This window comes from Nematolebias whitei, chromosome 12, assembly GCF_014905685.2.
Source record: "Nematolebias whitei isolate Nwh7 chromosome 12, NemWhi1, whole genome shotgun sequence".
Lineage (NCBI taxonomy): Eukaryota > Metazoa > Chordata > Actinopteri > Cyprinodontiformes > Rivulidae > Nematolebias > Nematolebias whitei.
Window position 1 is genome coordinate 14,612,168 of NC_056509.1, and position 15,766 is coordinate 14,627,933.

At 42.1% G+C, this 15,766-nt stretch overlaps 1 protein-coding gene across 1 annotated transcript in view; it reads left to right on the plus strand.

Annotated features, from left to right (window-relative positions):
• The first annotated feature begins 2,114 nt into the window (after positions 1 to 2,114).
• The window catches only part of rad51 (RAD51 recombinase), a 40,717-nt gene continuing 27,065 nt past the window's right edge, over positions 2,115 to 15,766 (plus strand). The window contains exons 1-3 of the mRNA XM_037685275.1: positions 2,115 to 2,187; positions 2,392 to 2,486; positions 6,692 to 6,829. Of these exons, the coding sequence (XP_037541203.1) occupies positions 2,403 to 2,486; positions 6,692 to 6,829 (222 nt within the window). The 5' untranslated portion in view covers positions 2,115 to 2,187; positions 2,392 to 2,402. The remainder of the gene's footprint in view (positions 2,188 to 2,391; positions 2,487 to 6,691; positions 6,830 to 15,766) is intronic.

Sequence of the window (15,766 nt, forward strand, 5' to 3'; positions counted from 1 at the left end):
GAAACGTTTCTACATTTTTTGTTGTTTTGCTTTGTTTTGGTTTTTTTTGAATGTCCAGAGGACCAGATTTAACTTTTTTAGACAACTCTAAATTCCTTCTCCAGAAAAGATGCTGAACACTTAAGATCAAATTTTTATAAATTCCCTGTCGCTCCCAAAGCGAAAGAGATTCAAAATTATTAACAAAATATATCCCTCTGCTGATTTTCTATGTAAATGTTTGGCTTTGAATGTACTAATTGTTCATTTTGTAACGAACTTGCTGAGACCACTGACCACATTTTTTATGATTGTATATATATTCAAAACTTTTGCAGCCCTCTGTTAGATTTGTTTTCATCACAGACTTAATTAACTTTTCTCTGTTCTCATCTTCAGGATGAAGACGTGAGTAAACTGGAGGCTGAGCTTCAGGTTCTGACTGACAGACCAGCATGACCAGTTTCATGAAGCTGACAGGAAGTGATGTGTTCCTTCACTGGTGGATGTGTTTGTCACTGAAACTCTCCCAAGTTCAGTGCTGAATATGTAGTTTTTGTTTTTAATGTAACGCTGCTCATGGATTTACAGTGAACGTTGCTCTCAAATGAAAATCACACCTTTTCAGTTTGTTGTTTATTGTTTGTATTGTTTATTTAATCAAACGTTTCTATGAAGAACGTCTGAAGCTAAAGGGAACAATTGAACACAAAGCATGCCTTTTTAATGCCCTCATCATTCTCCTCAGTTTAGCTGTGTAATGTTTGTGTTGTGCTAGTAGTTATAATCCTACAGATTATTTATCAGAATGAGGATTAGAGTTCCAGGTGGACTCTCATGGATCCAGATTTTGGCTCACCGGTGGGGACATCAGTCTCAGCTCCAGAAACAAAAATATTGCAGGAATATCTCCTGATGTCGTACATTATGTTATCACCTGTGTCTGAACTGTGTAAATAAAGAAACAAGTAAACCTTCTGTATTTAAACTTAACAGCTCTTTATCTACTGCCGCCAAAGGTGGCGGGGCCATGATGTGCGTTTGTCTGTACTGTCAGTAAAATATCACATGAATCACTCAGTGGAATTTAAATGAAACTTTTAGAAAACACTCATTGGCTTGACATCTGCATCTGAATAACTTTTATTAGATTTATTATAGTATAGATGAATATAATAAGATTCAAGGTTCTTTATTGTCATTCGCATCACCTGTGGTACATGAGATGGAACGAAATTGTGTGCACAGGGTCCCAGTTACATCTAACAGCAAAAATATAAATTGTAAAAGAAACGGTATTAAGGATCTAAGATATAAACTAAGAACTACGCTAAATGAACGTCAAACGGTACGCTAAAAGATCAAAGATACGCTAATCACTAATAGTGCAAAACCATACGCCGAACAACAGCAGCATGAGCATGAGTCTGTGTGAGCAGATGAGTACGAATGAATGAATGAATACAGCAGCATGAAATAATCAGCAGCACATATCAACAAAGTGGCATTACATTATTTTTCACAGTGATAATCCTGATTAGGGATTATAAAATTTATAATTCAAATGTATAATTCAAAAGACTTGTAGAAAAGAGTTAATCCAGTTCAAGATGGCTGCCACAACCAAGCAAACATATTTCCAAGACGTTGAGCAAATGTTTTGTAGCAGCTGAGTCACTTCAGATAGTATTTTGCAACATTGTATGCAACGTTGACATTTGCATTCACAGTTGGAATCATGCCTGATTGCTATGGTATTGTTTTTTGGAATGCTACATTTTCACTTCGTTTTTACTGAAATATTTTATAATCTTACTCCTAAATGTCACTATTAATTTGGAGAATATTTATTTAGTTTTTTTTTTGTCATTGAGCATTCCCGAGCTTTTAATTTGAAAAGAAACTGCTGGATTTCCTGTTTCAACTCCGGGAGACGTGTGCGTGATGACGTCACCACGTTTCCATTGGTCTTTCAGTGAGTACGCGCGGGAGCTTTAAGGGATCTGCAAGAAGCCGGAGAAAGTAGTAGGTATTTACATGAAACCTGTAGAAACTAGTTTGTAGTTTTTAAATCTTGTCCCGCAGGTGTTTAGGCGGCGGTTCAGCGCACATTTACACCTTCAACAACTGACAGCGCAAAGAAAACAGCGCTAACTAGTCTAAGCTAACAAGTTAGCTAACGTTTATGAGACGAACAGGATCACGGCTGTAAGTAAGACCACTGTCAAAATCATCAAGATTTTATTCAAAATACGTTTTCTCATGTTTACATTTACAGATATAAGTGAAAGACGTGTTTATCACGTGAAAAAGGTGTTTTTTAATTGGAAGACTAGCAGGTTAGCTAGTGTTTAACTTGGATATGAGCGATGTGTGTGATCAGTCTGTTTTTATCTCATGTCTGACTGGAAGATCTTGTAGGGATGGCGATGAGAAGTGAAGTGAGAGGTGAAGCTGCAGAGGTGGAGGAGGAGAATTATGGCCCACAGCTTCTGTCCAGACTGGAGGTTTGTGTCCTGTCTGCAGTCTTCCAGCTTCACTTATTCTGCATTCACAACAACCATCTATATTAAATAGATAAATATAAATAGACTGTAATTATATAGTGCCTTTCTATCATATCATTATACTCAAAGCGCTTTACACTACAATCTGTGCTCATTTACCCATTCATACAGCACTCTGCTAGATACAAACCTAATTGAACAAATCATTCTAAAGAGACTAATCAGTGCTTTATCACATTCATACACCGATGGGACACACATTGGAGGCAATGAGGGGTTCAGTGTCTTGCCCAGGGACACTTCAACATGTGACTGCTGGTGGATTCAAACCCCCAACATTAGAGGACGACTGTTCTAACCACAGCCACCCACTATTAGTTGTTTCGATCTAAACTTACAGAGGTGCATCTAAAATTCCCTCTTTGTGAACACTTTGTGTTTATCACACACTAAAGCAGATAATAAGCATCAACACATTTACAGGAGAAACACATCTCAAACAGCTTCAGCTAAAATACTGCACGTTACTTTTTAGTTAACCTGGTAAAAGTGCCATCTAACCATCAAATGCAATAACAAATTTAATGAATGGGTCACATCGGGTCACGCTGGTTTAGGTAAAAAAAAAAAATGTTTTTCCAACATTGCAACTATTTTTTCATGAATAAAATTTATATTCTGACACCAAAGTTCATGCTCAATAATCCAGGTAAAAATCCAACAATGTTCAGTCAGGTCAATTGGACGGTTTCTTTTTCTGCTGAGACATTTCGTCCTTCATCCAAAGGATTTCTTCAATCTGAGGAGCCACAAACAAACTGAGTCCCACAAACTTATCACCAGCAAAATGTTGTTGTTTTTTTCCTTCCCACTATGGGAGTGTGCTATTTGTGGGACTCTGTTTGTGGCTCTTCAGACTGAAGAAGTCCTTTGGATGTAGGACGAAACGTCTCAGCACAAAAAATAAACCGTCCATATAACCTGATTGAATATTGTTTATATTCTGACCTTTCTACTTTACTCTTAAAATTACAGAAAACAAATCACGTTTTTTTCTTTCTTCTGATTGACCCTAGTATGCTTTTGCATGAACATTCATCAAGAACAGTACTCGACATGTGCACACAGTCTCAGATTATTTGGTCTAGCTCAAACATTTTTATTTTATTAATATTTAAAAGGTAAACAACCAAACCAGTCACTAGGGAGCACAAACCAGTGTATCTCTTGTGCCCATCCCAAGCCCAAGTAAAAGGTGAGGGTTGTGTCAGGAAGGACATAATTCAGTTTATTTATTTGACATCGACTTAAAACACTTTTGCCATAACTATAATGAGAGTTCATCAAATGAAAACATACTGGATCGGTTGAGGCTTGAGTTAACAACAACCGCCACTGGTGCTGTTTACAAACAGGGTGCCGGTGAAAATTCTTCTACTGTTAATCATAAGGTAGATGTTTTGTGTGTCCAAGAGACCAAGTGAAAGGGCAGCAAGGCTCGCAGCATTGGAGCAGGGTTCAAACTGTTTTACCATGGTGTGGATAGAAAGAGAAATGGAGTAGGTGTGGTCCTGAAGGAGGAGTTGGCAAAGAACGTTCTAGAGGTGAAGAGAGTGTCAGATAGGGTGATGTGCCTGAAGATAGAAGTAGAAGGTCTGATGCTAAATGTCAGTGATTACGTCACAGGTTGGATGTGATGTGGAGGAGAAAGATACATTTTGGAAGGATCAGGATGATGTGATAGAGAGTAATCCCAGGGAGGAGAGAGCGGTGATCGGAGCAGACTTGAATGGACATGTTGGTGAAGGAAACAGAGGTGATGGGGAAGTGATGGGTGTGTTTGGTGTCAAGAAAAGAAACCAGGAAGAACAGATGGTGGTGGATTTTGCCAAGAGAATTTAATTGGCTGTAGTCAACACCTATTTCCAAAAGAGGGAGGAACATAGAGTGACCTGTAAGAGTGGAGGAAGGAGTACACAGCTCTATTACATTCTGTGTATAAGAGGAAACCTGAGGGAGATTGGGAACTGTATGGTTGTGGCATGGGAGAGCATGACCAGACAGCATTGGATGGTTGCGTGTGGAATGACTGTTGTGAATAAGAGAAAAAGAGTAAAATCAGTGAAGACAAGTGGCAGAGAAGTATGTTAGACTGGTACAGGACATGCATGAGGACAGCAGGACAGTGGTGAGATGTGCTGTAGGAGTGACAGATAGCTTCTAGGTGGAGGTGGGAGTGCATCAAGGATCAGCTCTGAGCCCCTTCTTGTTTGCTCTGGTTATGGGCCGACTAACAGATGAGGTCAGGCAAGAATACTCGTAGATCCAACATTTTTTAGTCAGGTCATTTGGACAGTTTCTTTTTTTTTTGTGCTGAAACGTTTCGCCTTTGATCCAGAAGGCTTCATCAGTCAAGGAAACACACAACAAAACTGATTCTTCCCCCAACAGCTTACTCCAAAGTTTAACAAACCTGTTCTGCTTGTGATTAGATGGTCTCTTTGGTATGCCCCTCCTCCATTGCTGGCCCTCTTCTTTGTTGACAGTCTTGTGAAACTGGTTGACAAAGTCCATGCTCAAGAATCCAGGTATAAAATCCAACATTTTTCAGTCATGTCATCTGGACAGTTTCTTTTTTGTTGTGCTGAAACGTTTCGTCTTCGATCCGGAAGGCTTCATCAGTCAAGGAAACGCCCAACAAAACCGATTCTTCCCCCAACAGCTTATTCCAACGTGGAACAAACCAGTTCTGCTTGTGATTAGATAGTCTGTTTGGTACGCCCCTCTTCCTTGTTGACAGTCTTGTCAAACTGGTTGAAAACAACCAAGTCCATGCTCAATAATCCAGGTATAAAATCCAACATTTTTCAGTCATGTCATCTGGACATTTTTTTTTTTTTTTTTTTTTGTGCTGAAATGTTTCGCCTTCGATCCGGAAGGCTTCATCAGTCAAGGAAACGCACAACAAAACTGATTCTTCCCCCAACAGCTTACTCCAAAGTGGAACAAACCAGTTCTGCTTGTGATTAGATGGTCTCTTTGATATGCCCCTCCTCCATTGCCGGCCCTCTTTTGTTGACAGTCTTGTCAAACTGGTTGAAAACAGCAAAATCCATGGTGAATAATCCAGGTATACAAATCCAACAACAAAGTCCATGCTCAATAATCCAGGTATAAAATCCAACATTTTTCAGTCGGGTCAGAAAAAAATCTGCCATATTTCTAGAAAGAAGAGCAGCTCCATCCAAAGTGAGATGGATGCCATCTCTCCGCATCAGACCAGGTTTTCCCCAGAAAGAACTCCAGTTATCTATGTAGCCCATGTCATCAGAACACCACCTGGACACCCAGTGGTTAAACGACGACATACTGCTAAACATGTCATCGCTGGTCAGGTTGGGGAAGGGGCCAGAGAAAACTATGGAGTCTGACTGGGTTTTAGCAAAGTCACACACCGAAGCAACATTAATTTTAGTGACCTTCGATTGGCGTAACCGGGTGTCATTACCGCCGACGTGAATAACAATCTTACCGTATTTAGCCTTAGCCTTAGTCAGCAGTTTCAGATAAGATTCTATGTCGCCTGCTCTGGCCCCCGGAATGCATTTGACTATGGCCGCTGGAGTCCCTAAAGCCACGTTTCGTACTATAGAGCTGCCAATAACCAGGGTCTGCTTCTCAGCGGCTGTTTCACTGAGCGAGGAAAATCGATTAGAAATGTGAACGGATCGGTGGTGAACTGGGGGCTTAGCCTTAGCACTATGCTTGCTCCGGACCGTCACTCAGCCGGCCTGGGGTCCCGGCTGCTCGGGGTCTGCTGGAGGACCGCTAACGGGAGCTAGCCTCTGTGGTTCCGCGCTGTCTAAGGGGACCTGGCTAGGTATTGTCTACACATGCTTATGTTGCTAAATGTACATTTTCCCAATATGGCAGCACAGAGTCACATCTAGTTAGCCTAGGTTGCATGTGTTTAATTCAGTGGCTGAACTGGTCAGTTGGCCCAGCAGCATGCGTACCTCTGGGGATACAGCGACCTCCGTCCCATCCTGAGGATTTTCGACACTTTGAGCTTTTTGGTTTTCACCCAGTTGTTCCACAGAGCTTTTCAAAGTGTGAGAGGATGTGTTACTCTGCCTACACTGGTCTGTTTTGGTCTCATTGTGAATGACACCAGACTCTCTCTGTTCTTATGTGTCTCCTTACAGCAATGTGGAATAAGTGCCAGTGACATCAAGAAGCTGGAGGATGCAGGGTTTCACACCGTGGAAGCTGTGGCCTACGCACCCAAGAAGGAGTTGCTCAACATTAAAGGCATCAGTGAGGCCAAAGCTGACAAAATCTTAGTAAGAAACTTTCACTCAGACTGGTCGTTTAAAATATTTTGGTCCAGTAGTCCCATGTCGCAGGACCACTCTATGACATGCTCCCCCCGAGTCACTGACTGAACCATGAAGATAATTTACTGGTAATACTGATCAGGTTTTCATTTACAGTTCATCCAGAAAGTATTCACAGTGCTTCACTTCTTCCACATTTTGTTTTGTTACACCTTATTCCAAATTGTATGAAATTAATCTCTTCAAAATTCTACACACAATAAATACCTTATTATGACGATGAGAATTTTTTTTTTTTTTTTTTTTTTTGCTTATTTAATAACAATAGAAAATGAAGAAATCGCATTAAGTATTCACAGCCTTTGTCACGAAGCTCAAACTGAGCTCAGATGCTGTTTTCACTGATCATCACTGAGCTGTTTCTACAACTTACATGGAGTCCACCTGTGGTAAATTCATTTGATTGGACTTGATTTGGGAAGACACACACCTGTGTATAGAAGGTCCCACATTTGACAGAGCATGTCAGAGCACAAACACCAAGCATGAAGTCGGAGGAATTGTCTGTAGACCTCCAGGCAGGATTGTGTTGAGGAACAAATCTGGGGAAGGATACAGAAACATTTCTGCTTCTTTGAAGGTCCCTATAAGCCCAGTGGCCTCCGTCATTTGTAAATGGAAGAAGTTTGGAACTACCAGGACTCTTTCTAGAGCTGGCTGGCCATCTAAACTGAGCGATCTGGGGAGAAGGGCCTTAGACAGAGAGGTGACCAAGAACCTGATGGTCACTCTGTCAGAATTCCAGCATTCCTCTGTGGAGAGAGAAGAACCTTCCAGAAGGACAACCATCTCTGAAGTAATTCACCAATCAAGCTGTATGGTAGCGGGCCAGACAAAAGCCACTCCTTAATAAAAGAAACATGGCAGCCCATCTAGGGTTTGCCAAAAGGCACCTGAAGGACTCTCAGACCAGGAGAAACTAAATTTTCTGGTCTGATGAAACCAAGATTGAACTCTATGGTGTGAATGACAGTCATGATGCTTGGAGGAAACCAGCTCATCACCAGGCCAAAACCATCCCTACAGTGAAGCATGGTGGTGGTAGCATCATGCTAGAGTAGAGTAAGATCATTTCACCACTTGCTCTTGCCGAGATTGGACGCTTCTCCCTTCCCCTCCCTCTCCGCTTTGCTGCTCTGTCTGTGAAACTGCTTGTGAGACTCTCTTACATATCTTCTGAACCATAATTTTGGACTTGATTTGATCAGTTGGTCCCTCAACACAATTGATAACATTTCTTCGAAGAGAAGACAGGCTTTAGGCAATCCGATTTGCCCTGTTGGCACGCACGCAGCTGGATATCTCATCGACTTGGAAGACTTGATGATGTGTATCTGCTGCCATTTGCGGATTTTAAGGATGCATATTTAATTGGATTTACGATAACTGGTTTCTGCTTTTTGGAATTGGCTGGTTGCTGGTTTTATCTACAATCACCAAGGCCGGATTAACCATACAGGCAACTGGGAAACTGCCCAGGGGCCCACAATCTCTTAAGGGGCCCAGGGTGAGGGTAAAAGCAAAATATCTGGTCATCTCTTGGAGCCCTGCGCTGCAGAGAGGCGGCTGCGCTGCCGCTGCATTTGAGCTGCCCCGCCTCCTCCAAGTGCAGCTGCTACAGCTCTCGCTTTTTTTTTTTTACTAAGTCGGATTCTCCACAGCACGACCTGTCAATCAGTCCAGTAGGCGTGTTAGCAACTGACTAATCGACGACCTCAATTTGTCCCGAAGGTAAACGCCCCTTACCTGCTTACAAGCTCATCAGGTTTTTTTTTTTTTTTTCTAGAATTTTATTAACACAAAATGGAACAATGCAACAATATACAAATACAAACTCGTGACGGCTGTCATAACTACATTTCACAAAATAATGAAAGAGAAAAAATTATAAACATAAAAAATTAAATAAATAAAAAACAAAGGAGCGTGACTATAAATGAGAAACTTATTGTTTTAATTAAAACAATAAGTTTTTATCTTTTGTGAGCAGTTTTTTAATCTACTTAATGAAGAAAATTATGACTTCAAATCGTTCATAAAACAGGAAGGAAGGCTTATTATCTCTCCTCTTACTACAGTGAATGTGATACTTTGCTATAAGTACGACTATATTTATGGCATCAGAGAAAGCTGAGCTTAAGTTATCCACATAAAATAAAATGGCATCAGCATGAAAAGAAGGAATGTTAAGTTTGAGATTAATTCAGTTTCTGGTCTTACTAAACACTTTGTATTGACATGAAAAAATAAAAATGCTTGAGGGATTCATCTTCTGATTTACAGAAGACACACAAATCAACCTCAAATTTAAATCTTCTTTGCAGAAACATGGCTACAGGATATATCTTATTTATTATTTTTTAATTATTCTCCTTCACTTTAGGAGATTTAGACCATTTGACAAATTTAGAATGAGCAGAAGTCATGGTTTTATGATTTATACTGGGAGGTTTCTTGAAGGATTCTTTGTTATAATCAGTAAATCCTTTGTTGCAAACATCCATTGATAATCTTATTACATTTGAAGTCAACTAAGTTACAGTCATTTAGTTTTAATGTGGGCATCAAATTGTCACTTTTAAATATATTTTTAATTCATTGAATCAGCTGTTGGTCAGGCTACTTCTTGTAGCTCTAAAATAGTTATTGAATCAAGTGTTTACTTGTGCAAGTAAAACTAGATGTTTAACAACCGTTAAAATACACCAGAATGCAGGAAATGGCATCTACTTTATTCAAAATTTTCTGGGGGACAACCCCCCCCCCCCCCCCCATTACAAATGCTTCTGACTCCAGTGGCCAACACGTTGCTAAACAAGTACACATGGTGTCGTATGGTGTTCAAAGCGTGTTCAGTCTTGATGATTTGTGTCCACAAGAGTACATAGTAGCATTTATAGTTCTATGAGCATTTGGATTTTTATACATCAAAATACACTTGATAGTTAGAATTTTAAGTATATTTACTGTATATTATGGCAATTTATTCTGTATTTTGACAGATTACGGTGATTCTGGGGTCGTGATGATGGGGCCCTTGAAGATTGTTGCCCAGGGTACAGCGAATTGTTAATATGGCCTTGACAATCAAGGAAGTCATCAGCGGCAAATTTGGACCCGATCACACTGCTTGCCTCGAGTACCTAGACTCAAATGCTTTAAGCAGAATGGATCAGATCTCGGGAATTTTACTCAGTCACGTTCCATCGGTGTGGCCATGTGATTTGGACATTTCGGAACCGAGTGGACCAACACAGACTCAAGGTAGTTGGCATTAAGTTCTGCCTGTCCCCAAAACAACTGTGTGTTTATCTGAATTTAGCTCCCTTGGCTGGCCTTGAAGGCCATCTTATCTGAATTCGCCTGGAGAACATGTGAGCTGACGCTCACCACCCTCTCCCTGAGGAATTTCCAACTGATAACCAGATGAAACCAGCTGAATAAACATTGTCATCATTTCAGGACTCTTGGATTCTCATAGATGTTATTCTTGGCCATTCCTCGACATACCTCGAGAATGTTTACGGATCTCACCGGAGGACACTGGCTGATTAATCCATCCTTATCAGAACTCTTACAGTGCCCTCGAGAGTGTCCATTGCTCACCGCTCTCGTCGTCTCCCCCCATCTTCAAAATGTCTACATCACTATGTGCTTGTTTGTGCGAGGTGTTTTTCAATAACAGAGTTTTTTTCTTCTCAGGCAGGAAAAAAAAAAGTCTGATAGGATTTTTTTTTTGCCTCCAATTCCTACATGTCCAGTTTCACTACTTTCTGTCTGTCTAAACAGATCTCACTTGTAAATGAGTCTTCTAGGCTCATTCATTCATTCATTCAACATTTATTTAGACAGGTAAATCCATTGCGCCTCGAGGACTCATTTACAAGAGAGACCTGATTTCAACAAAGAATGATGACAACAATGGACAACAGCGACAACAATAGACAGTTATACAGGTTAGTCCCATTGAGCCTCGGCGACCATTTACAAGAGAGACCTGACTTTAAGAAAGAGTGATGACAACAGTGGACAATCATAAAAGAAAGCATACAAATTGAGAAGAACAAATGACAGAGAATTCATTCATTCAACCTTTCATGGGTTTTCGTAGTCTTCTAGGCTCAATGTGACTTATCTGTCTAAATAAAGGTTGAATGAATGAAAGAGTCAAAGAAGGAGGAGGAGCAGTGCGGTTTTCGTCCTGGCCGTGGAACACTGGACCAGCTCTACACTCTCAGCAGGGTCGTGGCGGGTGCGTGGGAGTTTGCCCAACTGGTCTGCATGTGCTTTGTGGACTTGGAGAAGGCGTTCGACCGCGTCCCTCGGGGAACCTTGTGGGGGATATTCTGGGAGTATGGGGTACCGGGCCCTTTGATATGGGCTGTTAGGTCCCTGTATGACCGGTGTCAGAGCCTTGTCCGCATCGCCGGCAGTAAGTCGGGCTTGTTCCCGGTGAGAGTTGGACTCCGCCAAGGTTGCCCTTTGTCACCGATTCTGTTCATAACTTTTATGGACAGAATTTCTAGGCGCAGCCAAGGTGTTGAGGGGATCCGTTTTGGTGGCCTTAGGATTGCGTCTCTGCTTTTTGCAGATGATGTGGTCTTATTGGCTTCATCAGATCGTGATCTACAGCTTTCGCTGGAGCGGTTTGCAGCCGAATGTGACGTGGCCGGGATGAGGATCAGTTCCTCCAAATCCGAGGCCATGGTGTTGAGCCGGAAAAGGGTGGAGTGCCCTCTCTGGGTCAGGGAGGAGGTCCTACCCTCATCTATGGTCATGAGCTTTGGGTTGTGACCGAAAGAATGAGATCTTGGATACAAGTGGCCAAAATGAGTTTTCTCCGCAGGGTATCTGGGCTCTCCCTTAGAGAGAGGGTGAGAAGCTCGATCATCCGGGAAGGACTCAGAGTAGAGCCGCTGCTTCTCCACGTCGAGAGGAGCCAGTTGAAGTGGCTTGGGCATCTGTTTAAGATGCCTCTTGGACGCCTCCCTGGTGAGGTGTTCCGGACACGTCCCACCGGAAGGAGGCCCAGAGGAAGACCCAGGACACGCTGGAGGGACTATGTTTCTCGGCTGGCCTGGGAACACCTCGGGATTCCCCCGGAAGAGCTGGCCCAAGTGACTGGGGAGAGGGAAGTCTGGGCCTCCCTACTTAGGCTGCTACCCCCGCGACCCGACCCCGGATAAGCGGAAGAAAATGGATGGATGAATGAAAGAGTTGGGCGATATCTCGATATTTTGAAAATAGATTTTTTTTCCCATATAAGTTGAGACTATATCGAAATAAAACAATATAGTTTTATACTTGGAAATCCTCCTGCTGTCTTCTTTCTCTCAGGCAGACCCTCCTCCCTCTTTGAGTACAAACCCAGACCCTCAGCCGTGCTCTCCCGTGAAGGTTTCTGAATCCAAGTCTCAGAGCGGAGATTTTCGGGGGAACCCCCCACAGAGGTGTGAGATACTCCAAGTGTGAAGTGGCACATGCTCACTACAGACGGCTGCTGTCCAAAGTTTTACTGCTCTAACAGTTATAATTAATAACAACAGTTATAATAAATATAGCAGTTATAATAAATAAGTTATAATAAACATAACAACAGTTATAATAAATAACGGTTATAATAAATGTCAGAGAGCAGAGTGCTTTTGTTCTGCTCACTCTTTTTCAGCATGTAGGAACAAAACTAATGAAAAAATTGCAGCTTGGGCCTGAACATAGCCATTACAATAGGCCTTTGCAGCGCTTCGCTGCTTGGAGCTGCTCGGGCCTAATTAAAGCTGCAAGCAGCATTGGAGGCCCTCGCAGCAAAGCGCCGCTCCGGCCTTACAGCGACCGCGGGAGCTCCAGCTAGTCCACCCAGTCGCCATCGCGAATGCTCTCGTGCCAATCTTGCATGCGTTCACCACGGGGCGCATTTCCCGAATCGTCGACATCGCCTCCCGTCCATGTCGTTACTTGTCCATCTGCAGGTCTTACAAGTATAGACGAAATCTGACCTTCCAGACAGGAGTTATGGTGACTTCCTGTTTTGTTGCGAATGTTTGACAGTTAGCGAACAAAGTTTCAGTCTAATATCTGCTGGAAGTGTCATCCAATAATTGACAGTTTTTTCTCTGAGTAGGTGGGGCTTAAGTGATGAAGTAATGAAGTCATGAATCAACAATACCCATGTGTCTACAAGTGCTCACTTATGAAGCACAAAAGCTCAGGTTCAAATTGGATGATGTATCACTGAGATATACCTGTTGGAATAATGCACTTGAGTCCAATGTTAAAGAACAATATCAACAATATCAATGTGTCTATAAGTGCTCACTGATCACACACCTAAAATCTGGTACATAATGGATATTTCACTGAGATATAACAGTTGGAATAATCTAGGGGGCGCACTGGAGTCCAAAGTTAAAAACCAACACCAATGTGTCTAGAAGTGTTCACTAATAATACACCCAAAATCTGGTTCAGATCAAATGATATAATATCACTGAGCTATAACTGTAGGAATAATGTAGGTGGCACTGTGGAGGCTATTGGCCACTTATCATGGACACCTGTTCAAGGGGTGGATAATGATCGATCATAGTGATTTTGGTGCACCTTGGCTGAAATCTGTGCAATTTAGAGCCAAATGTACTGCAACGGCGTCACTTCTTAATTCGCCACGCCCACATCCTCAAGCAAAAACTGTTTGCGCTTTAAATTAAGTCAGACCATATTATCTGTCTTCTAACTCAGGATCATCCTGATTAGGTCAATGGTGTCAAAGAGGGAGCATTCCAAGTTTAAAAAAAGAGATTTCCTGTTCCGAGGGGGCGTGGCTTTTATGACATCAAAATATGACCACAGTGGATCATCGGGCATCTAACAGGGATGAGTCATTCCAAGTTTCCTGCATTTCGGTCTTTCAGTTTGAAAGTTAATGTTTTGAACTTTATCACGTGAAGCGAAAGTTTGAGGCCTGACCACGCCCCTTTACGAAAATGCAAGTTTTAGATAACTTTTACTCTCCAATGTCTTAAAGGCATGTCAACCAAGTTTGAAGGCAATCCTTCAAAATTTCTAGGAGGAGTTCGTTAAAATTTGCAATTAGAAACACCCAAAAATGAGCCTTTGACCAAAAATGGCTGACTTCCTGTTTGTTTTGGACCAGGGCTCCAAGAGACTTTTTCATAGGTCCTGAGAAGATACAGCTGTTCATCGAGTTACAGAATTATCGGTCCCAAAATGGCTTGGGGCTGAGGTTTTAAAATATTGTAGGGGGCGCTGTGGAGGCTATTAGCCACTTATCATGGCTTCCTGTTCAAGGGGTGGATAATGATTGATCATACTGATTTTGGTGCACCTCGGTTCCAAACTGTGGAATTTAGAGCCAAATGTATGGCATTATGTGTTACTTCGCCACGCCGCACCGCCCACTTGCTCCAACCAAAACTGTCAGTGTTGGAAAGCAAGTTACACCAACATGTCTTCAGTCACTGGACGCACTATCATGCTGATCAGGTAACAGGGGTCAGATAGGGATCGTTCAACGTAAAACTTTTTACTTCCTGTTGTCAGGGGGCGTGGCTTAAGTGATGTCATGATTTGACCATTCAGTCTTGCAGGGGACCGGATGTGGATCAATCACTGAAGGTTTGATGTCTCAGACAGTTTTCTTGTAGGAGTTATTAGCGTTTCGTTTTTTTATGGCGAGATGTTAAATTTGAGGTCTGGCCCCGCCCCTTCAGCATGCTCCGAAATGAACCGTTTAGATAACTTTGCGTCCCCCATGCCTTTTGACCAAACTGGCCAAGTTTGAAACCGATTGAGCGAAATCCCTAGGAGGAGTTTGTTCAATTGGGCCGGCATTCCAAAATGGCCGCCTTCCTGTTTATCCTAAAACGTTGGTGCCAGAGCGTTTTCTGTGCATCTTGGGGAATTGGACAAGCATACCAAATTTCATGTTTCTATGACAAACTAAGGTTAAAACGGAGGGTGTTTTGAAAATTTCTAGGTGGCGCTCTTGATCCGTTTCCTTTGCGATTTTTGCCACGCCCTTAAAATACGTCATTCTTCACCAGTCCTGATGAATCCGCCAAACTTGGTGACTTTTGGGATATGTTAAGGCCCCCAAAACGCCAATTCATTTGGCGGAAAAAATTGCAGCTCGGGCCTGAACAGAGCAATTACAATAGGCCTTCGCAGCGCTTCGCTGCTCGGGCCTAATAAAATCCAGGCTCCAAAAAGACATTTGTGTATTCACCAGTTTGGACTAACTGTCATGCAGATGCTGCATGTGCAATGAACGCAGCTGAGCCCTGCATCAGGGTTGCCAGATAAATTTTAAATTTCTTATTTACCCCCTTTTTTTTTCTGTGCACATGTTCAACAAACACAACACACACCTCATCTTAGAATATCTTTACTCGGCACATATGAGAGAGAGAGAGAGAGAGAGAGATTCTTTATTGTCATTCGCACCTCATGTGGTACATGTGGTGGAGCGAAATTATGTACACAGGGTCCCAGTTACATCCAACAATAAAATGTATAAGAAAAACAGTAATAACATCTAAGATATGAACTAAGAAAAACATCAACTAAATATACACTAAGCACTCATAACATAAAACATTGAACAACACCACAAACATGAACATGAGTCTGTGAGCAGATGTGCACGCATGAACACATCAACATTGAAACAGATCAGCAGCAACATGAAACAGATCAGCAGCAACATGATATGGTTTTTCACAGTGATTATTCTAGTTAGAGATTCATGAGTCTAACAGCCTCAGGGTAGAAGCTGTTCCTCAGTCTAGTGGTTCTACACTTAATGCTCCTTAACCTCCTTCCTGAGGGGAGTGGGGCAAAAAGTGTGTGTGCTGGGTGGGTGGG